General features: G+C 41.0%; 1 protein-coding gene across 1 annotated transcript in view; it reads left to right on the forward strand.

Moving 5' to 3' along the window:
- MIPEP (mitochondrial intermediate peptidase) overlaps positions 1-25,941 on the forward strand; it is a 170,571-nt gene extending 144,630 nt beyond the window's left edge. Inside the window, exon 19 of the mRNA XM_032150652.2 lies at positions 25,685-25,941. Within this exon, the coding sequence (XP_032006543.1) occupies positions 25,685-25,782 (98 nt within the window). The 3' untranslated portion in view covers positions 25,783-25,941. The remainder of the gene's footprint in view (positions 1-25,684) is intronic.
- The last annotated feature ends 1,141 nt before the right edge of the window (positions 25,942-27,082 follow it).

Here is a 27,082-nt window from a genome sequence, read left to right on the forward strand (position 1 = left end):
TTAGAACTTAATATCTTTAAGGTATCACAATTCTTTTTTTCTATGTAATTTTCTCAGTAATTTTTTATTTGAGTATTTTTACTGAAAATTTAACTGTAAATGGAAGTGATCATCATGATTTCTCATGTATGAATATAAGAACATTGAAACATTCTTACAAATATTTATAGGAAGATATGAATGTTGCTAGATAATCACAATATATTGATGGTTATATTTGCAGCTGAGCTTGACTATCTGAAAAGTTTTCTGGCTATCTGAAAAAGTGCATATAGGAAATAACTTTCAATATTGGAGAAGTGTTTTCATTGTAGTAATTGAGTGGGTCTGAGTAGTCATGAGTGTGACTTAAATGTCTCGTTGCCTAAGACTGTTAAATCTAATGCCTGTAGTCCTTTTTAGCAGAATTCCAGATTCTTGCCTTCAGCCATTCATTTATTCAGCAACTATTTGTGAAGTGCCTTCAGCCATTCATTTATTCAGCAAATATTTGTGAAGTGCTAATTATGTGCCAGACATGATTTTGTGTGCCAGAGGTGAAATAGTGAAAGACGCTTAGACAAACATCCTGCTCTTTTGGAGATTGCATTCATTCCATCAGCTTTGTGAAGAGTGAGGAAGTGTGCATGCTGACACAGCCATCATTTACAGCTAGTCCTTACTGGCCCTTATTGAACTTTGCCACCTTTGGGGACGGTTTTAGGGATTTCCATGTTTCTGTTGATTGACTCTTCTTAGTAACCCTATGAGGTAGGAGTTATGATCCCCATTTTGTAGACAATAAACAGGTCAGGCCCTCTGCTTATGTAACAAGGCAGTATGTGGAAGAGCCAGGGATTGAACCAGGACCTCAGGCAGCAGACCAAGCTGTTCAGCTGCCTGTACTGTCGGACAAGACATCTAGTTCAGCGTCTGTTCCAAATCCAGGCAAAAGTGAAACAATAGGCACATCATAATAAGCTACTGATTGGGTACACTGTGTACTTTTGGCTGGTGGTTGGTAGCGCCAGGCCACCCCGAGCTAAGGCGGAAATAAGCAGTGAGTTTCTGTGAGGTGTGTGTTCCTGGCAGCCGTGCTTGACTCATCCTTTCCCAGGCCATGCTGCTGCATCTCAACATTTGCTGATAGGAGATGCCATCAAAAGAAAAAAATGTAAATCTTTGTCAGTGTTTATCTTTTGGCTGGTGTGCTTTTCTAGTTCGCTTCCCAGAATGTTGCAACTAACTCTCAAAAATTATTTTCTCTATCCAAAACAATTTTGTGTTAAGAAACTTAATATTTTCTGCACTAAAATTCACATGAGAGAAAAAGAAGTCCATCATTCAAACCAGAGATGATTAAGTATTCAGATTTTAGTTAACACAAACAATAGAACAATTCTGCTTTTACATTTTAATATTTTTCTTAATGCTGTTCTGTCAGATCTCATTAATTCACATGATTTGTTTCATGTCAGAGATGAATGGGGGACATGCAAAGAGGGTTATGCCAGTTGTCACTTCATAGGGCTGGATTTGTAAGCTAAGACCCATAGTAGTGGCTTCTCATTTTCTTGGAGGCAGTCAGCCTGTACCCCAAAACAGCAGGTCTTAGGTGTTGGTTCACAGCCTTAACACTGGGGTATCACCAGGAGTGATGGGTGAAATTACTGAGATTTGTAATGTAAAAGCATACAGGATCTCGTTGGCAGTATTCTTCTATGAAAATGTAACCTTTTATGGGTACCTTATATATTTTTTTTTAACTGCTACCTGGATAAATGTAAAGAATTATATTACATAGCAAAATGGAAAGAAATAGAATACCTGCCTTCAAACTGTGTACCTCCCTAACCAAATCACAAATTTTTTTACCTTCTTAGTTATAAGACTGTGTTTCTTAGGGTCAGAATACCTTTGTATTCATACTTGTGCTCTTTGAATGATACAAATTCAGAGAAGTCAAATAGGGAATGCTTTTGATCTTTGGATAATAAGTTCTACATAGGCAAACTTTTAGATTGTTTGTCTTTTTCAGAATGAGTCATCCCTTGGGAACAGGGCTCTGCTCAGGGCTCTGAGTCCCTCGGCCATTTCTAGTCCTCACCAGCTAGAGGCCAACACCCTATTCAAGGAAGTCCCTGAGCACACAGGATTCCTCTACTTTCTTTTTCCCCTGATGTTTGCTTTACATTCATCAGTTAAAGGCCACTGCTAGGCAACCATGTATCTATGCTCTCTAACTCTTGGCTGCAAGGTATTTATTCAGCAGTTTTCCATTACTTAACTTTACATAGAGTGATCCTCACAGGAAAAAAGACAAGTTGCAGCAGCAGGGGCTTTTCTTAAAAAGCCTAACACACCAAATACCATTTGAAGGCAACATAATAGTGGTTAAAACAGTATTTTCTTCCCCAGAGAAAGAAAGCAATCACATGGTGAAATAGAATTGCATAGGCAGTCAGTGACTCTGCTACTTACTATCTATAAATTACTTAGGAAAGTCACTTAATTTCCTTGCGGGAGGTAAAATGTGATTTGACTTCAAAACACTTCTTTTTTTTTCTTATTTTTTAAAAATTTTTTTTGAGATGGAATCTCTACTGCCCAGGCTGGAGTGCAGTGGCACGATCTCCCCTCACTGCAATCTCCACCTCCTGGGTTTATGCACTTCTCCTGCCTCAGACTCCTGAGTAGCTGGGACCACAGGCGTGTGCCACCATGCCCAGCTAATTTTTGTATTTTTAGTGGAGATGGGATTTTGCCATGTTGGCCAGGCTAGTCTCGAACTCCTGACCTCAGGTGATCCGCGCTCCTCGGTCTCCCAAAGTGCTGGGGTTACAGGCCTGAGCCACCTTGCTTGGCCCAAGACACTTCTTTTTAATCTGCTTCTCCTTTATTTAATCTCTAAAGGGGGTGGGGTGTGTGTACAGACGTGTGGCAGTAGTGTTGCAGATTGACGGTATGGCCTTGTCTATTCTTAAACACATTCGTAGCTTACATAAAGATATATATTATAGGCACGACATTCAGTCACTTAATCCTCCACTACACACATGTGGCAATACCTGACTGAAACCAACTTTCTTAATTGCCGAGACATCTGGGGTGAGGTTTAACTCTCATTGTCAATGTTAAGGTTTTCTGCTGTTCATCTCATACCCCCACAATGGGTTTTGGCTTATGTTAAATCACATTTCTGAGTAATAAGATAACTTAAGGTTTTTGCTTAAAATAAACCATGATGACATGGCATTTCCATTCATTTTACCATTTTATAAAATATATACTAGAATATTTGTTAAGTATGCTATGGTGAGCATGATCTAAGGTTCAGTTTCCATTACAGTCACTTCAGAAAATGTGCAGTTTTCTAAAAAGACAGATATGCTGAGGTTTGTGAGTAGCAAGGAAGTAATACTTTGCCCCCACTAGGAAGCAGAATTGTTTCTTACTACAGCAAATAGACAGGTAGAATTATATAGACATTAGGAATGAAAATTATATTAGTTCAGCAGTTTGTGAATGGCAATTGTATTACTCATGCAAGTTTTCATATTGCCCTCTGTAAACTATTTGGTTTTTTTGTGTTTTATGTTATGTAAAATTTTTAGGTAAATGCCTCTTATTGAGTTTTTAGGTTCAGATTTTACTTATCCTCTGATAAGTATCCCCTATAACACAGGTCATATTGTCCCTATTTTTATAAATAATGAAACTTAGGGTTCATACCCTCAGTGCTGCCTTGCCCACATTTTTCTCTGTTGATCCTTAAATTCTGACATGAAAGTGACCTGGCCTTTAGAAGGCAAGAGATGTAAGCAATGTGGGTCTTGGGCCCTGATGGTTCTCTTAACGATCTCCAAGTTTTTTTTTTTTTTGATGTTGCAACCTATCTATTCTCATTGACGTTGGAGAGACCTGCCTGACATCCACTGATCAACAATAAAATCTTCCTCTTCCTGCGAGCTCCTTTAGACTTCTGTGGCAAAGCTGTCAATTTCGTTTATAACCATTTTTAGCCATGGTGGTCTTGATGGAAAGATTCTCCCCACAGCCACGTAAGCAGGACGTGGCCCAGTTAGTTTTGGGTTCTGCCTCTGGTTACAGAATTCCTTATGCTCTCTTTCTTCAACTCTTCCACAAAGAATCTGAGGGGAGGGGGAAGGGAAAGGATAAAGTCCAAGATTTTAGCATTCCAGGAGGTTATTTGTAAATATTAAACAACTTTATTTCTATGCTCCTTTCTAATCAGAATGTCTCTGGCCAAAAGTAGTATGCAAGTAGAGATACTAAATAATAACTTTATGGAGTTTTTCAAATGGACCAAACATACTCCCCACCTCAGGGAAGTGGAACATAACTCCCCACTCATTATGTGGGCAGTGCAGAGTGACTTCCGTCCAGAGCACTCTAGAGACAGCAGGGGAAATGACAGATACGACCTCAGTCAGATTTGGAGTTTTCCAAATGGATCATATGGAAAGAAATGGTAGTAGCTAAATGAGTCAATTCTCAACAAACTGAAACTTGATTTTGTTTGTTTTTTCGCATCAGACTGACTCACCAAACCAAAGTCTAGAAGCCCACAGGGCCTCCTTACCTTAAGCTGATTAAAATATAATACCTTGCGTTTCTGTAGAGCTTTCTTTATAGTCTGCCAAACACACTCGATTTTGCCATATTATCCTATATAATCTAGCTTATTAAATTTTTTTGTTCAAGACACAAATCAGAGAATTATGGTTTATACTCCAAAGAATCACCTCCACACTCCAAGAAGATTAATACAAACAATAAAGATATCTATCTACTAGTTTCTTTAAAAACCGTTCTCAGTTCCAGCAGCACGGAGCACATCAGCACCCAGAAATTGGGTTTACACCATTCTCCAGTAAGAGGAACCAAGGCTCCTTGGAGAAATGGCTGATTCCAGGGCTGGAACAAGGAAGATAGAAGATGAGCATGAAGCATCTTATAGTGCCAGAAAGGAAGGAAGTGCCCAGAACCACACACAGTGATGGGCGCACGTGTCATCGCAGCAGGAGCCCACTGAAAGAGCTCCCAGTGCCCCAACCTGGGCCAACTCCAACAACCAAATAAATCACAGTCTTGGGATGTGATACAAAGTATTAAATACGTACCCATGAGTCCATACTGATGTAAATGATTAAATGAATAAATGAATAGAATAGAATAATCTCCCATAGAGAAGAGTTCCGAGTAATTTATGTACATACTCCCCACCTCAGGGAAGTGGAACATAACTCCCCACTCATTATGTGGGCAGTGCAGAGTGACTTCTGTCCAGAGCACTCTAGAGACAGCAGGGGAAATGACAGATACGACCTCAGTCAGATGATCAAGGTCATCATCAGTGATGCGTCATGTGGACAGTATGCATCCTTGATATAATATGATGAGAAGTTTTCCTCCCAGAAACCCATAACCCCAGTCTCATAATGAGAAAAACGTCAGACACACCAAATTCAGGACATTCTGCAAACTGCCTAAGCAGTACTCCTCAAAACTGTCGAGGTCATTGAAAACGAAGTCTGAGAAGCTGACACAGTCTAGAGGAGCCTAAGGAGACATGGCAGCTACATGTAGTGTGGTCCCCTGGTGGGTCCTGGAAGAGAAGAAAGACAACTAGTTTTGATCCCACCAGGGCAGTCTGACTGAAGTGTACCTGGAGCTAACAGTATTCTGTCAGTACTGGTTCGTGAGTTGTGACAAATGTGCCACACCATGAAAGATATTAATGATAGGGGAAACTGGCTGAGTGTGGAGTGTGGAGGAACTCTCTTGACTCCATCACAATTTTTCAGTAAATATAAAACTATCCTAAAATTTAAAATGTAATTAAAAACAACCTCCAGTGACACTGCTGCTCATGGTTTGGTCCACATCTTAACTCCACCATGTTGCCCTTCTTCCCGGCAGCCTTTTCAGTGCCACTTGGGGGAGGGAGGGGCACAGAGGTGGGATTGAAAGAGGAGTATTGGGCACCAAATGAGGCTGGAAGGTAAGTGGGCGTCAGGTCGGGCAGGGCATTGTGGATGCTGTGAAAGAGAGTTGGTGTTTATTCTGAGGACTATGAGAAACCATTTACAGTATTTTTAAGGCAGGTAGTGACAAGATCAGATATATGTTGGCATGGAGGAGAGTGAGTGTGATATCAAGGATGACCCCCAAGCTCCCTGCTTCAGTTGCTACAGAGATGGTTGCATGGTTATGACTGCCACAGGGGCAGAAATCAAGCCCTTATGCAATTCGGCCACTGCGAGAATTCAGCTTAGGAAGCTCCCAAGCCCATCGGATTCAGTTTCTGAGTGACTGCGAAGGACTCGGTACAGAATGGGCTGGAGGAAGCCCTTTGCTGGCTGGAGGAAGCTCTTTGCCCATACAGTTCTGATGATGGGAAACTCACTTCAGTTTTAGACAGCTCTGATTGACAGGATGACATGTTTATTCAAACTGACCGAAAATATTTAGTCCACTTGAAAGTTTGATGTCTTGTTGACACAGCAGCTTAAGTAATAAGCGTTGATGCCTTTTTTTTTTTTAAATAACCTGATTACTAACCTAGTAGGCAAAACGTGCTTAGTGCAAGGCTTTGCTGTTGGTGTTATTTGCACAATACAAACATCACGACAATCAAGGAACAATAAGTCCTGTCTGTCAGCAGAAGTACAGCTGACATTTAAAATAAGAAAGCTAAATAAACAGTCATTGTTTAACAATAGCTTGATTAATTTCCCTATTGTCAAAAGGTATACACAGATACTGAAACAGAAAAGGCGTTTTACATTGTCTTATAGCACTGAAAATTAGTAGTAGTTAATACTTCCAGTTTTAAAGCATGCAGTTAGCATTTATGCAACCTGATTAATCTCTAAATATTGGCATTGTGTGGCAAGGCTGGTGTGCCCAGCACTGTAGGAAAACAGTAAATGAACACTACGTCTGGATGGTTATTCCTAAATTTATTTTTTAGAAGGTGTCTTTGCTTTTTATTTTTTTAATCAAGAGATTTCCAGGGAAAGATAAGCCTTAACGCCTGACAGGTTCTGCCTGACTGAGCTAGCAGCATCTGTGCCCCCAGGTGTGTGGAGGCTCAGCATAAATAAATGCCAGAATGTGCTCAAAGCACCAGCCTTGGCTTGGGATAAGTGCCCACCCCAGGGTGTGTTTTACATTTGTGAGAGACTTAGGAGGAAACCCCCTCACACAGATACATTAAATATTAAAAGATAAGATGATTTAAAACTACTAGCATGCCAAGTAAAACTTTGCTGTTGGAAGTAAATCATTCTGATGAATTTTGATGGGTTGTTTAAACATTTATGAATAGAGTCTCTTCATTTCCCCTGTAGTCAGACGTTCTCTACCCCCTTACCCTGCTTTGTTTTTGCTTTATAGCACATATTAACATTTACTTCCTAATTTCAGCATGTATTATTTCATTTATTGGTTTATGGTCTCTGCCCCTCAATAAAGTCTAAGCTCTGTGATAGGACGGCAGCTGACTGTCATGTTCACAGCTGTATCTGCAGCCCCTGTTACAGGGCTCAGCCCATCGGCATTCAGTAAATATTTGTGAAATGAGTGGATACGTGAATACCAGAATAGACTTAAAAGAGCAATTGTTTCCTGTGCTGTAGAAAAGTTGTGATTTAGCTGGGTGTGGTGGCATGCACCTGTAGTCACAGCTACTTAGGAGGCTGAGGCAGGAAAGTTGCTTGAACCTGGGAGTCGGAGGTTGCAGTGAGCCGAGATCACATCACTGCACTCACTCCAGCCTGGGTAACAGAAGGAGACTCCAGCTCAAAACAAAACAAAACAGGCCGGGCACAGTGGCTCATGCCTGTAATACCAGCACTTTGGGAAGCCGAGGCAGGCAGGTCGTAAGGTCAGGAGTTCAAGACTAGCCTGGCCAACATAGTGAAACTCCTTCTCTACTAAAAATACAAAAATTAGCTGGGCATAGTGGCACACGCCTGTAGTCCCAGCTAGTCAGGAGGCTGAGGCAGGAGAATCATTTGAACCCGGGAGGCAGAGGTTGTGGTGGGCCGAGATCACACCACTGCACTCCAGTGTGGGCAACAGAGCGAGACCCCGTCTCAACAACAACAACAAAAAGTTGTGATGATTACAATGGGAACAGGCTTTTATTTGCCTGGTTCAGGAATTTTTTTTTATCACATGAATATTTTTGGATATTTCACAGGCTAAATATTTTCATGAAGTTCTTTAATCATGTAAAAGAAAAAATATATATAGCCATTGTGCTGTCTCCACACTTGTTCAGTCTCTCACCTATTCTCTTACTCCCATCCTGCCCTTCCTCCTTCCTGTAATGGTGTTTTAGACACTTTTTGTTCTAGTACAGTGCTTGGTTCTGCCCACTAGACGAGTACTGACTGTTAAGCAGCTAGATAGCAGGCATAATAAGTAGGGGACACCACTAGAAGAAAGGGGGTCCGCTATCCATTCCCAAATAGGTCCTTACTGGCCAGAGTCAAGCACCTCTTCATAAGCCCTGGGCATCAAGAGTTCCTGCCTAAATGATTTCAGATAGTACTCTGTTTAAGCAGCATGCAGGAAGGAGATTCTCCATGCAGGAAAGGCGAAGGGACAATGACAGAGTGAAAATGTACCAGGTAGGTCATGGGCAGCATCTTTAATCCACCAAACACTGCTCTGGTGGGTCGTGTCATCTCCACTTCCCATGTATGGAAGCAAAGGTCTTGTTTCAGAGCTATTCTCTGGCATAGTCAGGAGTCAGTCACACTCTTTTGCCTCCAGAGCCCCTGCTGCCCCACAGCACTCCTCGACAGCTCTTAGCCGTAGACTCTTGATTACTGTCTTCTTCTTCAACTTCTGTTTTGTCACTGTTACTCTTGGTGGGTAGTGCTTGTTTTGACAGTTTTCTCTAATAGCAAGCTATCATCTTCTACTTTCTGTATAAATTTAATGGGTCGCTCTTCCATTTTGAGATACGTCCAGAGGTTGACTTTGAGGTCTGAGAGGTTTTTCTTCCTCAAGTAAATATCCTGTAGTAGATTCATTCCAAAAAATATACTAATGATTCCATTTTTAGATGATGTCAATGTATACTACCTTCTAAAAGGAATGTAGGTAACATTCTCTCAGTGCTTTGAGTGCTTAATGGAAACATCATAAGATGTTTTCGAAGATGGTCATTTGTTATAGATGGTGTTCCTTTTTTAAATTTTTTTTTTTTTTTTTTTTTGAGAGGGAGTCTCTCTCTGTCACCCAGGGTGGAGTGCAGTGAGGTGATCTCAGCTCACTACAACCTCTGCCTCCTTGGTTCAAGTGATTCTCATGCCTCAGCCTCCTGAGTAGCTGGGATTACAGGCGTGTGCCACCATGCCTGGCTAATTTTTGTATTTTTAGCAGAGACTGGGTTTTGCCGTGTTGGCCAGGCTGGTCTCCAACTCCTGACCTCAAGTGATTCACCTGCCCCAGCCTCCCAAAGTGCTGAGATTACAGGTGTGAGCCACTGCACCCTGCCTATAGACGGTGTTCTTAACTTATGGTTAAAACTGTGTTCTGGCCTGGTACCGTGGCTCATGCCTGTAATCCCAGCACTTTGGGAGGCTGAGGTGGGTGGATCACCCGAGGTCCGGAATTCAAGACCAGCCTGGCCAACATGATGAAACTCCATCTGTACTAAAAATACAGAAATTTGCTGGCTGTGGTCCATGTACCTATAGCCCCAGCTACTTGGGAGGCTGAGGCAGGAGAATCACTTGAACCTGGGAGGCAGATGTTGCAGTGAGCCAAGATTGTGCCGTTATACTCCAGCCTGGGCGACGAGAGTGAAACGCTTTCCCAAAAAAAAAAAAAAAAAAAAAGTGTGTTGAGTGGGCTAAACACAGGTTAGAAAAGCAGATGTTGTATCCCCAAAGGTCTGGTTCTAGGTTTGGTTTTGTTTTGTTTTGAGACATAGTCTCGCTCTGTCATCCAGGCTGGAGCTCAGTGGCACAGTCTTGGCTCACTGCAAACTCTGCTGCCCAGGTTCAAGCGATTCTCCTGCCTCAGCCTCCCGAGTAGCTGAGATTACAGGCGCCCACGACCACACTTAGCTAATTTTTTTATTTTTCGCAGAGATGGGGTTTCACCATGTTGGCCAGGCTGGTCTCGAACTCCTGACCTCAAGTGATCCGCCCGCCTTGGCCTCTCAAAGTGCCAGTGTTACAGACGTGAGCCCACTGCACCTGGCCTGGATCTAGATTCTTAACTTTCCTGCTTGACACCCTCAGGCATCAAGCTTCAAGGGCTGAGGAAATCACAAGTTGGCGATACACTGATGAATTTACATTTAGAAGGTGTACCAGTAAAAAGTTAAATTATAGTAATAATTATAGAGATTTAGAGCAGATTTTAGTTGAAGAATTGAAATTGACATTTGCTAGCCAACTCTTTTATGAAATGTTGCTAGAGGACGTAGGAACAAGATTTCTCTTGGTTTAACTGGATTGTTTCCTGAAAGAGCATTTACAAGACATCTTCTGGTGTTTGTTTATGTCTTTTTCAACTAAATGTAAAAGAAACTTTTTCTTTATGACTGTGATGTAACATTATTAATAATGAAATTAGATTAAGAAATTATACCTATACCTGATTTTCTTTTGTATTTAATAGTTTATCTTTACATTAAAGTTTCTCTTATTGAATAGTCCCTGGTTAATTTTAGAGTTTGCACATCTCAAATATCTGAATAGCATTATCAAGTTCTTTTTGTGACCCATCACATAAGTTAGAGTATGTCAGGTAACACAGTTTCTTTACTCTCTTTCCATTCAGTACTAAATGTATGTTTTGTTTAAGCTTTAGGGTCAGGAGGAAGGCCAACCTGTACTTACATTTCCCTTTCTAGCAGTTTAAATAAAACTGAGCTTTAACAAAATTCTTAAAATCTTAAGTCACACACTCAAAATAGTGGAATTTCAACACTAGATTTGTTTTTGTCTTCCTTTTCATGCACGTGCATTTCACATTAGGATAGACATTTTACTTAAATGCTGCAATAGCCTGTGTATTGATTTTCTAAAGATAAGTAATCCTTTATGTCAAATACTTTCAATAAAACTAATTTCTGCTACTTGTATATTGCCAGTATTGAATGGATAGGAGGGAGTCATAGAAGTTTAATCAAACCAAGCATACATTTGTTATTTTATTGTTCATTGTTGTTACAATAGTGAGAGCAATAACGCTAAGTACAGCTAAAAGCATTTGTTGAGTGTATTTGATGTGCCAAGTGCTATGCACGTTGCTGTATGATCTCATTTAACTCTCTAAACAGTCCAGGGGATGCATAAGTAACTTACTTGCTTGAGATCACATAGTAGCAGACATTAGAACTAGGATTCAGAGTCAGGTACTCTGACTCACCTGTGTGGGCTGGTAATTTCTTCAACTTCTTTCTCATTATACCAGGAAGTTTTTGCTTTGAAATATGTGCATGCATATTCCACTGTATTTTTTTTTCCCTTGCTCTTTCATAATTTTTGGCAACTGAGTTGTCCTTGTTGGGAATACAGTGATGCTCAAAGAATATATTATTGGGTTATCAGAGTAAGATATCATGGGGACAAATCTGAAAAGTGGCATGTGCCAACTAGTATGCTAACTAGTAGCTAATATATATACTAGTATGTAATGGCCTTACCTACAGTAAAATGATTTTGTAGGAAAATAAGATTTGTTGAATGTAAAGGCATAAATGCACGGCGTACAAAGCAAGATTTGGAACTTTACAGGATGCTCATTGGCAGAAAGCTGCTTTTCTTGCACAGCGTAGCAGGAATAAATGAGGAAAGCATGTTATGGAATCAGAGTTACAATTTAGTAGCTCTAGGATTATGACACAATTTCAATAATAGAGGCAGCCCAGAATAATAGCCAAGTAAATAGAACCCCTAATCTTTGGCTTGTTCGTATATTTACCCAACGTAGCCTCTGAAATCGCTGAAAGCTTTTTGGCAGAAAGAAATGGAAAGGAGCACCTGCGTTCTCAAGGCTAAGACCTCCCTTTTGTAAATGCACTAATATTTTAAGAGGGTGTGTGCATGTTTAATGTGTGGGTGTGTTTGTTTAAGGAAGACACTGAGCTTCAAAAGGCAAGATGTTTTGTAACCCAGAAATGTAATTGTAAATGGAATTATTAAATCTGACAATGAAATTAAAATAAACTAATGTGTAAACAGAGCACATATGTGGGGCTGTACTTGGCTGGCTCAACTTCTGTCTAACACAGGTTCAGAGGCTTCACTTCAGTTAATAATTCTAGAGAGAGAGAGAGTCTCATGTGAATGCCAACAGATACCAATCCAGCACAGGGAGCAGCAGAGCCTTTTTAGTTCAAAGGAAGAGAATTTCACTTCCTGGCTGATAGTCTGATTTTCTTAAGAACTGATTGTAGATAGAGGGAATCCACCTTTAGCAAAGGGTGTGGGTAACCACAGTCTTGTAGCAGAGAAAAACTTCAAAGTCAAGATGGTGAGCCATACAGTTGCCCTAGGCTTGGGAGAGACAGATCTGGAATGAGGATTCTGATCTCATAAAATTCACTTAAGATTTTTCAAACTGCCAGGCTAGCCTTTGTAGCTACAATTCTTAGTCTAGGCTGAGTTTGGCACATATAATTATTTCAGCAGAAAAAATAGCCATTAAACTATTACGATGAATTATTAGAATTGGTAATGGTGCTGAGAATACTCAAACCTCCTTTTCACTCACTCCCAAATCTGTTTAGATAATCTGCTTTTTGGTACATCCAAGTTATTGTTATGTCTAGTAATGGAGGATGGCATAGCACAGACAGCTGTATAGCTGAGTGAATCGCAGGTTCTAAAAAGAGATTTCTGATCTCTTTTTTTAATTGTGGTAAAATCTACATGCCATACCATTTGCCATTTTAACCATTTTTAAATGTATAGTTCCAGGCCATTCACAGTGTCCTACACTTACAGTGCTGTGGAGCCATCACCAGTATCCATTTTCAGAACTTCCCCATCACCCCAGTGAAGACCCTTTTATCACAGAAGTCAGCAGGTGGAAAAATGGATTTATTTTAATTCCATCTTTTATTTCTTTTAGTAGATAAAACAGTTACCTAATAAGCAGATGGCAAAAAGTAGAAAAAAGCTGTGATTTATGAGCTGGATAAGTAGCTTGTGATGTGAGTTTTATGATAGTTTTATGATATTTAATCACAGATCAATGTTTTGGAATTGAACTTGTGCAAAAATAGTAAGCAACCTCCTCCTTCAACTCTTGAACTAGGAAGCAGGTTTTCATAAATCTTCGGGTCTGATTGTTATAGTGAGTTACTGAGCATTTCTGTGTGTTAAATGCTGTATCTTATTTAATCCTTATTAACAATCTAGCAAAGTAGATGATATTGTGCCAGTTTTATGAACTCCAGACATTATACTAAACTCCAACATTTTACTTTTACTTAGATTGCCTCCAGCAGGGGTTAAGTGATTAGTCTGAGGTCCTTAACCAGTTGTTTAACCCAGGGTAATCTCTTACTAAACCCTGCTCTAACCATCAGGGTAGATTGCCTTCTTTCGAGCCACCTAAAGTTTTATTTAGAAAATGAAAAAGGTATTCTTTTCGCTCTGTTCTTTCTTGGCATCCCTTCAAAGGAAAACTTCTGTATAGTCAGAAGAGAAATAGCCTGAAATTTCAAATAATAAGATACCATGCAGAACCAGATAATGTTCCATTCAGCCCCAAATTCACACCAGCACAGTGCCCCCAAGGCTGTTGGTGGAACTGCATTCGAATGGCTGCTCTGCTGACCAGCAAGGCCCCACGGGGCTATTGTCCTGTCGGGGGTCCTCAGGACATTTTCTTTTTTGGAGCCTGAGGCTCTTTTTGGTCCACCAGACTGTTTCCTAACTGATACTTGCAGGCCTTAAATAGAAATCTGGCTAATGGAACTTAATTAATTAATTTCTACTAAGTCCAGTGCTGTGGCTGAAATGTAAGAATATGACTAGCTTTTAACTTTTATTTATTTTTTAAAAAACTTTTTTTTTCTAGGCTCGGTGTACATGTGCAGGTTTGTTATATAGGTAAACTTGTGTCATGGGGGCTTTTTGTACAAATTATGTTATTACCCAGGTACTAAGCCTAGTACCTAATAGTTATTTTTTTTCTTCTCCCTCCTCCCATGCTCCACACTCACATAGACCTCTGTGTGTGTTGTTCCCCTTTGTGTCCATGTGTTCTCATTATTTAGCTCCCACTTATAAGAACATGCAGTATTTGGTTTTCTGTTCTTGCGTTAGTTTGCTAAGGATAATGGCCTCCAACTCCATCCATGTTTCTGCAAAAGATGTGATCTTGTTCTTTTTTATAGCTACATAGTATTCCTTGGTGTACATGTACCACATTTTCTTTAACCAGTCTGTCATTGATGGGCATTTAGGTTGATTCCATGTCTTTGCTGTTGGGAATAGTGCATCAGTGAACATTCACGTGCATATGTCTTCATGGTAGGATGACTTACATTCCTTTTGTGTATATAAACAGTAATGGGATTGCTGGGTCGGATGGTGGTTCTATTTTTAGCCCTTTGAGGAATTGCCACACTGCTTTCCCCAATGGCTGAACTAATGTATACTCCCGCCAACAGTGTATAAGCATTCCTTTTTCTCTACAACCTCAACAGCATCTGTTATTTTTTTGGCTTTTTACTAATAACCATTGTAACTGGTGTAAAATGGTATCTCATTGTGATTTTGATTTTTTAGCTTTGATTTTAAAGAACTGATGAGGTATTTGTCCTGGGTGTCTTGTCCTGATTGGTGTTAGGAGTCCACCAACCTGGCCACATATACAGAGCACCCAGACCTCCCCTCTCCTGGGCAGCCTTGGACACCCAGTCCATGAACTTCCCTTGCATCTTTGAAACCCACAAGCAACGATCCTTCCTTCCCCGACTCCACAAGGGAAGATCCAGTTTCAGGGAGACCCAAGCTATGGAGGGCAGTCCCTCTGTGCTTCTTCCTATCCCCCTCATACCTCCTGCCACATCTGACAGGGCTCGGTGGCAGTGAGACACTGTTCTCTCTTTGTCCAGTAACAACCCCTGCTTTTCCAGTGAAGGTGGGGAGTAGAAATCAGGCATTAAAGCTTGCTTGTGTAGGCCAGGCACGGTGGCTCTCGCTTGTAATCCCAGCACTTTGGGAGGCCGAGGCGGGCGGATCACGAGGTCAGGAGATCGAGACCACAGTGAAACCCTGTCTCTACTAAAAATACAAAAAAATTAGCTGGGCGTGGTGGCGGGCGCCTGTAGTCCCAGCTACTCGGAGAGGCTGAGGCAGGAGAATGGCGTGAACCCGGGAGGCGGAGCTTGCAGTGAGCCGAGATTGCGCCACTGCACTCCAGCCTGGGCGACAGAGCGAGACTCCATCTCAAAAAAAAAAAAAAAGCTTGCTTGTGTATCACCCAGACTTTATGAATCGGAGGAAAGACAGAATCATTTAAATGAAAAAACAGCTGCTTCAGGTACAAATCCTGGGTCTGCAGAGTTGGTCTTTGATCAAACAAAGAGATCAGTGTTTCCTAGAAATCGTTAAATTCTTTTTAATAACGGGTGAACTGATTTTTTTTTAATCAACTGGGAATCTTCTTGAAAGAAATAGAACCAACTCTGGCTTATCAAAGCAGAAAACCAGTTTTTTTTTTTTTTTTGAGGACACAGAATCAAAGGAAGAAGTTAGAACAGGGCTCCAGAAGAGCAGCTCGGTGGGGCTTGGCAGAGGAGCGGGTGTGTTCTTCATGGGGCTGGTGCTGGGATGGCTCAGCTCCAGCCAGCCATAGACCTTTCTCCCTTCGGCTCAAGACTCAATCCTGGAAGAACACATCTGGCCACCTCACTGGGTGAGCCAAGGGCAGGGAGAGCTTCCTTATTTGTTGGCCCACTGTAGGGTGTCTGCCTGCACACTGTTGATGTTTTGGGACCAGGTAAGTTCTTTTTATGGGGCCTGTCCTGTGTGTAGTAGGGTAGTTCACTCCCCCAGTGTGACAACCAAAAATGTCATCAGACCTTGCCAGATGCCCTGACAAAAATCACCCTCTAAACCACTGCTCTAAAGCAAAATTATTCTCCTAACCAGAAGGGAAATGGATGCTAGGTGGAAAAAAGCAATATCCTACCCCATTGACACCTCGGTGCTGTATGAACAGTTATGTATTTCCATGGCTTTCTCCTCAATTCATGAAGTTCTTCAGAACAGAAATCATGTCTCACTCATATCTGTGTGCCTGCTGTCTCCAGTACACAGTGTTTATCACACAAGTGCTTAGTAAACATTTCCTTTGATAAATGCATGAGCAGACGTTCAGTCTGAAGTGGAGTCAGGGGTGGTCATGTTCCTGCTTGCTGCGGTGCACAAGGAGCCTGGCCTGCAGGCAGAGGCATTTATCTCAGAACCCTAATGGCAGGAGAGGTCCATGCCTATGGGGAGTCAGACCTAAGCAACTCCATCCACCTTTCTGCTAAAATCACCCACTTTGCAGAAATCATGACCTATCAACAGATGGCGAGTCCTCTACCAACTTCCTCGTGTTTTCCTTGAGAAGTGGCTGCCTCTGGGCTCCTGCCTGACTGAGGGTGGATTCTATTTCTCAGGCTCAGAACAGTCAGAATGAAAGAAGCTTCTTAGGTGTGTGTTTCTGAGCTTTTCTCATAAGAGTTAATAATTGATCAACACAAATTATTGCCCTCTAGAATGTTGCTAGTAATCAAAACATACCCTGCTTTTTAACTTTTTAAATAAAAGGACTGCCTTAATCCCCAAAGGGCACCTCCCGTCTGGGAGACTTCTTGAGCAAGTACAGAGCCACAGCTTCCACACAGCTCACACTGACGCCACGTCCCTTTCTCCCTCCCCACTACAGATCTGTAGGCCATATCCATGCCAAATCCACTAGATCATTGTAGGTGCTTTTCCAGCTAGCTGGTACTCAATAACTTTGAACAGTGTCCCAAATAAATTATAGTTTTACATGAAACAGTTGTTTTCTATTTCACCTGAGAAATCTTTTTTAGTTTAGTTAAGTAGAAAATTATAAGCGTCTGCATCTTTCTTGCTCAGTATTTTTCAAGTTATAGTTGCCAGTTGAGAGAAACAACATCTCATTTTCAGGCTTAATAGGTTTCCACAGGTCCATCTGAGACATGGGACTTAAAGGCGAGCATGCAGCAGAGTCACTGGGAAGGCTTATTAAAACACAGGTCACTGGGCCCATCCCCAGGTTCTCATTCAGCAGGGCTCGGATGGGGGATTAAGAATTCACATTTCTAACAGGCTCCCAATTGACACATCAGTGATGTCAGTCCACTTTTAGGTCCACTGGATCATAGTTTTCAGAAGAAAGTCTCAGTCAGTCACAGAGGCGCACGTCTGTTTCAGAGGCTGAGGCAGCTGGGTCACTTGAGCTCAGGAGTTCGAGACCAGCCTGGGCAACATGGCGAAACCCCATTCCTACAAAAAAAAAAAAAACCTAGCTGGGCGTGGTGGTGCATTCCTTTAGTCCCAGCTGAGGAAGGTGGAGGTGGGAGGATCACTTAAGCCCAGAAATTCAAGGCTTCAGTGAGCCGAGATTGCACCACTGCACTCCAGCCCGAGTGACAGAGTGACCACCTGTCTCAAAAAAAAAAAAGAAAAAAACTCAGTAATTTATATATATAATATATACAGGGGTCTCTAATCTTTTGGCTTCCCTGGGCCACATTGGAAGAAGAATTGTCTTGGGCCACACATAAACTACATTAATAATAGCTGATGAGCTAAAAAAAAAATCATCAAGAAAAAACTTCATAGTATTTTAAGAAAGTTTATGAATTTGTATTGGGCCACATTCAGAGTCATCCTGGGCCACATGCAGCCCACAGGCCATGAGTTGGACAAGTTTGATATATAACATCTTCCTAATAACATGTTTTTTCTTTTTTGAGGTTGTTAGTTTCTTTTGCCTTCCTGAAATTCACATTAGGCATTTAGGCACAGATAGAACGAATGGATGAATGAATGGAAAAACTCTTACAAATATTCAATTAATAGTTTCTTCATTCATTCATTCTTTGAGTTTCATTAAATTTGGATCATACTCGGCCATTGATCAAACAGCCATAGTTTCATTTTATTGGGCACCTTTGCTTGGTGTCAAGCAATATATGAAATAGACTCAAAGAAAAGATGTACCTATTCTTCTTCTTCCAAGCTTTAAAATAATTCTGCTTTTTAATTGCCTGGTAATCCCCTGTATTTATGAAATTAAATGATACACCAACCATTTCACCCTAGGGCCTTAGGAAAGGGAGCCAGAATGATATTTCATCTTTGCAAGGTTGGCTTACAAGTATAGTCAAGCTGCCAACCAATTGCTCTCAATCATGTTTTCAAATAATTATATTAATTGTACATCCAAAAGGGCATTCAAGGGTTAAACAGGTTAGGCCATGAGTATGCTGATTTTTAAATGAAGGTCTGGTTGGATTATATGTTCATTATGTATTACGAAATAACAGAATATGAACTTGCAGCTTTGTACACATATATATTTGAACTCATCCTGGAGCTGACAGGATTTTTTCTTGGTGAAAGTGTAGAAATATGCATGGTTAGGAGCCCCTTAAATATGTAAAGGCTTCTGTTTGAAGGGGTTACCACAGACACTTGGAGACCACCCAGAAAGCATCCCTAAGCACAGAACTCTTGGGCACTTTTTCCTCCCAGTATCACGCCAAGACAGGAACTCCAGCAGCAACCAAGCATTGTGAGCACTGTGTGCCCGATGGGAAGAGGCTCTTGGTCATTACATGAGTGCCTGTCCTGGTCATGAGTGTCCCGGTCACAGCTGGGCCAAGCCACCGTTGGCAGTACCAGACTACGGCCCTGTGAGACAAAGCCACTGATCTCTGCCCTCTACTTCCAGCTAGATGGGCACAATCGTGACTGCTTATAAAGTGTGCTCCACAGAACAGAAGCCATGTAAGTCGGGTTCAAGTGCTCATGGGTGGCATCAGGAAATAATGAGACCTTTCTCTCAATATTTTCCACATATTTAGGTTCTGTCACATCAAGGATGCTGATATTTAAATATAAACCGTTTTAGAATATATTTGACAGAATTTCAGGGCATGAGGCAATATATCATAGTGCTTTAAGAGCATGGCCTCAGGAAGCAGACTGCCAGGGTTAAAGCAAACCTATGAGTTGTGTGACTCTCTTGGCTTCTGTTTTCTTACTTGTGAAGATAGGTGTCTCAAGGTGTGTTTTAAGGAGACCACGGATCAGTGCTCTTAGAACAGCGTCTGGTGCACAGTGAATGCTGTGTAAACACACCATAGTTCTGGGAGTGGAGTGGCTGGCGTTCTTTCTGATGAGACCCGTCTAGGCCAGCTGTCTGCAGGTCAAGTCCTCCCGCGTGGTATTTTTCTCCTCACTTTCTCTCCAGCTGTATGTCTGCAGTCACTCGGAAGAAGCGGACTGGAAAGCCGCAGTTTGGAAACCCTGCCGTTTTAAGACTCAGTCTTGGAATCTTGTTGATACTATAATTTAAATTCGTCAGGCTAGAATAATTACCCTAGCACTTCAAGGTTATGAAACACGCTAATTTGAGCAGAGCCGTCAGAACAAAAATGTTCTGGCTTGTACCGTCTTTTCTTAGCCCATTTGTCTGTCAGGTAAAATGAGGAGAAAAATACATTAAATTCTCACTCTTTAACTACTCTTTATATATTCTCTGTCCCTCTCAGTAGGACAAATAGGTGAAGATCTACTACCTGCTTCCTTTTGTGAGCTCATATTTGCAATGTGTGTCCTGATGCAATTTTGTCTTTCTTATATTGCTATTGACACTTTTCTCTTTTTAGTTGTAAAGTTATTGCCTGTTTGAGTCCTTTTGGCAAGATCCATTCATTCTTCCTCTAATTTAGGTGATTTCCAGAGTGAAATGTGTTTGTTAACTCCATCCACCTTGGTTGGAGTTAACAACTCCAAGCTGGTTCCCAGGGGTGCTTAGAAAATACAATTTTAATCGTCACCCTTCTAAAATTAAGACTTGAATGCAAAGGGGACATCTTTGTCAGCTTTAAAAAAAACCAAAGCTTTCTTGGAATTTTTTTTTACTATGGCCATATAGAAAAGCCAAATCCAGTTTTTCTTACTTGTGGAACTACCTGAAACATTGGTTTTTGTTTTGTTTTTTTAAATTTTCTGTGTAGGGTTTAGTTCGTGTTAACACTCGCAGAACATTTAAATCTAATTAGAGCAGTGTGCCCAGGATTCTTCCCCAGTTACTGTTCTTCATTATCCCTCCAGGCTCAGGTCCTGATTTCCTCCTTTTTGAACCTTCATCTTCAGCAATCACATTACATACAAAATCACCAAACCAGTTAGCTCTAACTGTATTTCTTTAGAAAAGCCCACAAGTGTATATATTTTTCTCTTGTGGCCACAGTTGCCATTCTGTGAGATACAGGAATTGTTTAAGGTGGGGAATTGGAGAAGGACGTGTGTTAGTTGGGCCTGTCTGCTGGGAAGGAGAGAGCAAGGTCATATTTATATTGGCAGTTTGTTGAGTTGAAGTGAGCCACTTCAAAGAACAGGATGGCCATACTTACCTGAATAGCTTGGCTCTGAATAAATGGCCTTCCCTTCTGAGAATTCCAGTCATTTAGTTATAAACGACCAGTCATGTAATTATAAAAATGTTTCAAATATAGTTTTTTTTAGTTTTAAGGAGCAGAGAGAGTTTAATAGGCAAGAAGAGACAAGAAGGAAGGGTGAAGGAAGAAGCTCCCCTGTACAGAGACAGAGGAAGGGGGGGCTCCAAAGCCAAGAGAGGGAACCCCACCTGCCACAGATACCCGCTAGGTATATATACAGAACCTGGAGGAGGCAGTGTCTGATTTGCACAAGGCTCAGGGGATTGGTTTGACTAGGCATGTCATTCACGTAGCCTGTGGGAAAAGCTGGCCCTCCCACCCTAGCCTTTTAATATGCAAATGCAGGGCACCATGATGTTCTACACAGGTGGGGATACTTTGGGGTGGCCATGTATCCAGGAATGTGGGGAAAGGGCAAGAAGGCCACAAGAATCGCCATGTTTGGGTGGACCCACTTTCTAATGGCTGGCATTTGGATATCAGGTTATTGGCCTGGCTTTAAGAGCCGGAGCTTTACAAGAAATTTTTCCAGACATGCTTTAAAAAACAAAAACTTCCTAAGGACCCTTTTTCGTCTCTATCTGCCTAAAATAATTTATTAATAACTCCTACAACATTCCCCTCTGTGGAGATGCCACACTAACTGCTGTTAGGGGTTTGGGCGACGATGTCTTCTGGCTACTTTCTGCTGGAAAGGGGCGTCGGATGGGGAACAGCAGCTAGGGCTCCTCCTGGGGTTGATCTAAGGGTCCTTGGAAGAATGACGTGTCCATGTGTGGTTCAGTTTACAGCACCATTTGGAGTTTGATTGCTGTGAGTTGGGTGATCCTCTCCTCTTAAGGTCCCAAGATAAACTCAGAGCTCCCAGACAGATAATTTCCAAATTCTAAAGGAACCAGGCAGAGAAATAAACATGCTTCAAATTTTGTTCATAGGAGTACACCTTACTCAATTATTAAAGGCCATAAATAGTTTAAAATAAGTTTCCTTGATTCAGTCTGATCAATGAATTTCCTTTCTCGGCCAACGCACCAAAATGATATGGCTCCAATGAGTGGTGGAGCACCAGGGTTTTTGGTCCTCATGCCGGCTTAGATACAAGGACACGGACACACGTGGAGTGGTTTTAAGGAGCAGAGAGTTCAATAGGCAAGAAGAAAAAGAGAAGGAAGAAGCTACCCTGTACAGAGGAGGAGGGCTCCAAAGCTGAGAGAGGGAACCCCTCAAATATTAAAAAGGAAGAAATGGTGTGATAGGCTAGCATACTTTATGGAAAGCCATGTCTTAATTAAATGTTTTCCCTACAAATGTTCTCTGTATCAAGAAACCTGGCACATAGGGAATGCATGAAACCTGATTTATAAGCAGATTCAGTCTACTTAAGTAATAACCTGTATCTAGAAGGTACATTGTCAACTGTGCTACTTTAGCCATCATCACGTACCCAGCGTTTCTATCGTTAGTGACACAGCTGGGCCAGAGGCAAGGCCTGCCTTCATGCATGCAGATGATTTTACTGTAAAAAAGAACACTGTGTTTTGAACTTCAATTGCACAAATAGACACAGCAATGACATTCTCTTCTAGTAACTGCCCATTATTCCTCACATATTTCCTAAGATAGAGCTGTTAGAATTTAGATAGACATTAGATAGACAATGAAAATATTTTAGTCTACAGTTGAAACTGTAACAATATTGGTATTGTTCTCAACTACCTCAGGTCTAGTTAAGGGCTTTCAAGTATGTGTTTGGACCAAGTATTTTCATGTCCACCATCTAGATAGTCCTTGGTCTATTTCCCACCCCATGTGCTTTCTGGTGGGATGATCACATCTGCACCTCTAGTCCCCAAGTTGTCCCTGAGCTCTGTGTCCTCACTGTCTCCACATGGAGCGTCCCCTTCCACCTCACACTTGACAAGGGTTGTGTCTCCACACCACCCTGCTCTTCCTGGATTCCAGCTCAGTCTGTCCTTCCTGTTCTGTTGGTTGCCCTGGTTCAGAGCCCTGGGTCCTCTCATGTTCCTCTCCCAGAGTCTCTTCCAGCCTTACTCTACCCGCCAGACCACTTCTTGGTCAGCATACATTGTGCATTTCCGCATGTTTGTGCATCTCCCCATGTTTGTGCCTTTCCTGTGTTGTCTCCTCCACCTAAAAGGCCCAATCTGTTAAGTTTCTGCTCAATCCCATCTCCTCTACAAACCTTCTGAATCTCTTCATTGGAATTAATCTTTCTCTTCTGTTGTCCACACTGACTGCACTTTGTATGCTATTAACATCTACAGTTTACTTTTTCTCAAGATTTTATGTTAAAATTTTTCTAATATTCAGAAAAGTTGAATGAATAGTACAACACTCATATACTTGCCATTTAGTAAACATTTTCCTATATTTACATCTCATCTCCGTATCTGGCCTTATATTTTTATGCATTTTGAGGTAGCAGACATCAGTACATTTTACACCTAGATTCTTTTGCATGCATAGCATTAAGAGTTCAATGGTTGCTTACTGTATTTAGGTAAACTTTTCACACAGTGAAATGCACAATCTCAGATGTACCTTTCAATGAATTTTGATGCATATACACCCTTATAACTCAAATCACTATCCAGATATAGAACATTACCATCACACCAGAGGCCCTCCTGCCCCTTCTCAGTTGATTCTAATATCCACTCCCAAAAGCAACCACAGTTCTGATTTTTTTTCACCATAGAGTGGTTTGACCAACTTTTTGAACTTGATAGAAATGAAATCAAACAGTATGTACTGCTTCACATAAGGCGTCTCTCACTCAGCATAATGTTTTTGAGATCCATTTGTGTTGTTGCATGTATGAATAGTTTGTTCCTTTTTGTTGCTGAGCAATATTCCATCATATGAATATATTGTAGTGTGTGTATTCATATCCTATTGATAGAAACTTGGGTTGTCTCCAGCTTGGGGTTGTACAAGTTGTTTCTTTGTTGACATATGCTTTCATTTCTCTTGGATAAATACCTGGGAGTGAAACTGCTGGGTCCTAGTGTAGGTACATGTTTAGTTTCATAAGACACTGTTAGACCTTTTTTCAAAGTGATTGTACCATTTTATCCTTTCACCACAAATGTATGACAATTCAGGTTGCCCACAGCCTTGTCAACATTGGTATAGCACGGTGGCTTATGCCTGTAATCCCAGCACTTTGAGAGGCCAAGGCAGGAGGGTCGCTTGAGCCCAGAAGTTCAAGACCAGCCTGGGCAACATGGCAAGACCCCCATCTCCACAAGAAGTTTTAAAACTAGCTGGGCATGGTGGCACACACCTGTGGTCCCAGCTACTCTCAAGCTGAGGCAGGAGGATCACTTGAGCCTGGGAAGTCGAGGCTGCAGTGAGCCATGTTCATACTGCTGCACTCCAGCCTGGACAACAGAGCAAGACCTTGTCTTAAAAAAAAAAAAAAAATTATCTATTCTGGTGGATGTGTAATACTATCTCATTGTGGGTTTGGTTTTCATTTCCCTAGTGACTAATGTGATGTTGAATGTCTTCTCAGTGCCTATTAGTTGTGTTACTTATTCAGATATCTTCTTCTGTGAAAAACCTGACCTTGTGAAGGTAAAATCTTTTGTCAATTTGTAATTTAAAAAAAAATCTTTTTACAATGGGTCGAAGGAGTTCTTTATATTTTCTGGATACCAGTCTTAACGTGAGATATGTTTCGTGAGTATTTTTTCCTACTTTATCATTTGTCTACTCATTGGCTTAATGGTTTCTTTCTTTTGAAGAGGCATTTTTAATTTTGATGAAATCTAACATTTTTTTCCTTTTATGGCCATTGCTTTCTGTGTCCTAAGAAACTATACCTACTTCAGGGTCACAAAGATACTTCATGAGGTTTTTTTAAGATAATAATTTTAATGTTTACACTTAGGTCTATGACCATCTCAAATTAGTTTTTATGTATGGTATGCAGTAGGAGTCAAGGCTAGCTTTCCGCTATATGGATATGCAGTTCTGCCCACCGACTACTCCTCTCACTCTTCATGTTGTGACTGAGCCTGCCCACCTGTATGCCCATGACCTGTCCTGATCCTTTACACAAAGCAGGTGCTTCCTTCGTGTTCACTGAATTGCAATACAGCTTCAGAGAACAATAGAGGATTCCTGCAATCTTTTAATGCCTTGATTTTGAAAGTGATTTTACAGAATTCATCTCCCAAAGTAATGTCAGTATATAGAGGTGTTCAACCCTTGAGTTAGCGTTTCCTGCCAAGAATGTAGGTTGAAGCAATAAGATTAACTGCATCAATCTTTGTTTTTGGCTTCTTTAGAGTGAAGAAAGGACATGAATTCAGCTTTTTATTGAATTCTTAATATATGCTAGGCATGGTGCTTCATTGCTTCTACTACATCTTCTTGTTTGATCCTTATAGGAACCTTGTAGGAGATTTGGATGCCAGAGATTTTAAGTGACTTCTGCGTTACACAGTCAGTTGCAAAGCTAGGAGTTCTCTGGGACAGGGAAATCTGGAGGAAAGCCAATAACTTGATTCTGATATAAGACTTCTATGAAAGAATGAACATCTAATTGATTGTAGAGTGTATAGAACTTGATAGCAAAACTTGATGTGTAATTAAACTTGTTAAATTGTGAATCATCCGAATCAAAGATAACTAAAAAAATTCAGTCTTCTAATATCAGTCTCTAAGGGTATAGTCATATATGCAAAAATAATAGCCCTTAGGAAATATATTTAGGCCTAAATCTCTAAGCTAAGGATGGATTTTATAGTAAAAATGCATTAAAATTATAAATAGCTCCAAGGCCCACACACTGCCCATGACTTTATAAAATGTTCTTGCAATCAGGTTATACAGCCAGAGTCTTAATTCAGAAAGCCAGAGTGTTCCTCTAGTGTGTAGATTTGATTTTGTGTCTTTGTGCTTCCTGTTGCCTCCTGGTGAATGCAGTGCTCACCTTTCCTTTGTTTGCAGGTATGCTTCAGAAGTGTCCTTCTGTTGATGACTTCGTAAGTGCCCTCGTTTCTGACTTGGATCTGGACTTTGAAACTTTCCTCATGGATTCTGAATAACAGAAACACTCTACACCTCGTAAATCAAGGTCATGTAGATAATGACTTTGTTATAAATGCTACAGCTGTGAGAGCTTGTTTCTGATTTCAGTGTTCACTTCTGTAATTCTGAAAAACTTTAAACTGGTAGAACTTGGAATAAATAATTTGTTTTAATTATTCTGGCTTTTCACCTGTTTGGCAAATTTTTGAGCACATGGAAATCTCTGACCTAGTAACAACACTTCTACATGGCATTGTTAAATGGAGGGTATGGGCATTTCCTTAGTATAACCACTCTCCTGTTGAGCTTTTCCCCCTTTCCATGGATCTTTAATTGGTTTAATTAAATAATTAATTAAAAGCAAAATTGTTTAAGACAGAGTGTGAAGCAATCTTCAGACAGGTTACACTTATAGTTCTTTTAAGAATGATGACCATTGCTTAAGACCACTATCTAAAGTAGGCTTAGAAAATGCACTTTAAATAGTCAATTACAGGCAACCAACAAACCAAGTGTGGTTTCCAAAATACATGTAATTATCTGTACTGTTTTTTCCTGAATGTTTAGGCAAATAGACTCAGAACACAGAGGACTGGCTTGGCAATGAAGGTAGAATGAGTAAGTGCAGGTACAATTAATAATGACATACCAGTGTCAAGCAACTGGTGAATCAGGAAATGGGGGTTCAGACCGTGTCTGTTTTTATCTGGAACTCATTTGCTTTACACTATTGCATACCATACTGGATTTTGGTTAATATCAGGAAATAAATTATTTAATGGGTTTTCTACCATTAATAAGTCAAAACCTAATTATGAATTTCCAGTTTAAAAAGGCATCTGCTAATAGCCTCTTCCCGCTTCTCACCAAATGACCAATGATGAAAGATTCAGAATACCCAAAACTAGGACACACATTCAACCTATTTACAGAATCTGGAGGAACTTCTTCATGCTCAGAGATGGGACTGGATGGAGAAATGTCATCAGTGGCCGGCCTGTGCCAGGTGCACCTGGATGCAAGGGGGATCGACCCTTCATGCCTTCCCACCTCCTGCTCACCCTTAGAAATCCAAATCGGTAGTGACCAGAAAGCAGAGCAGCCAGCACCCCGAGTGGGGCTTCGCGTTTGACTGAGTGCTGCAGTGGGTCCCTCCGCCTGTTGCTCCCCATCGGAGCTTCTCTATATAGCAGCACTTGGAAACTGCAGCTCACACAGCCTTGGGCAGGGAGTCAGGCAAGCCTGGCAGTGGTGTCTCCTCTGTACCCAAAGCAAAGCTGAGGAACAGAGACAAGGGTTTGAGGAAGGGTTCTGGTG

This window comes from Hylobates moloch, unplaced genomic scaffold (assembly GCF_009828535.3).
Source record: "Hylobates moloch isolate HMO894 unplaced genomic scaffold, HMol_V3 SCAFFOLD_4, whole genome shotgun sequence".
Lineage (NCBI taxonomy): Eukaryota > Metazoa > Chordata > Mammalia > Primates > Hylobatidae > Hylobates > Hylobates moloch.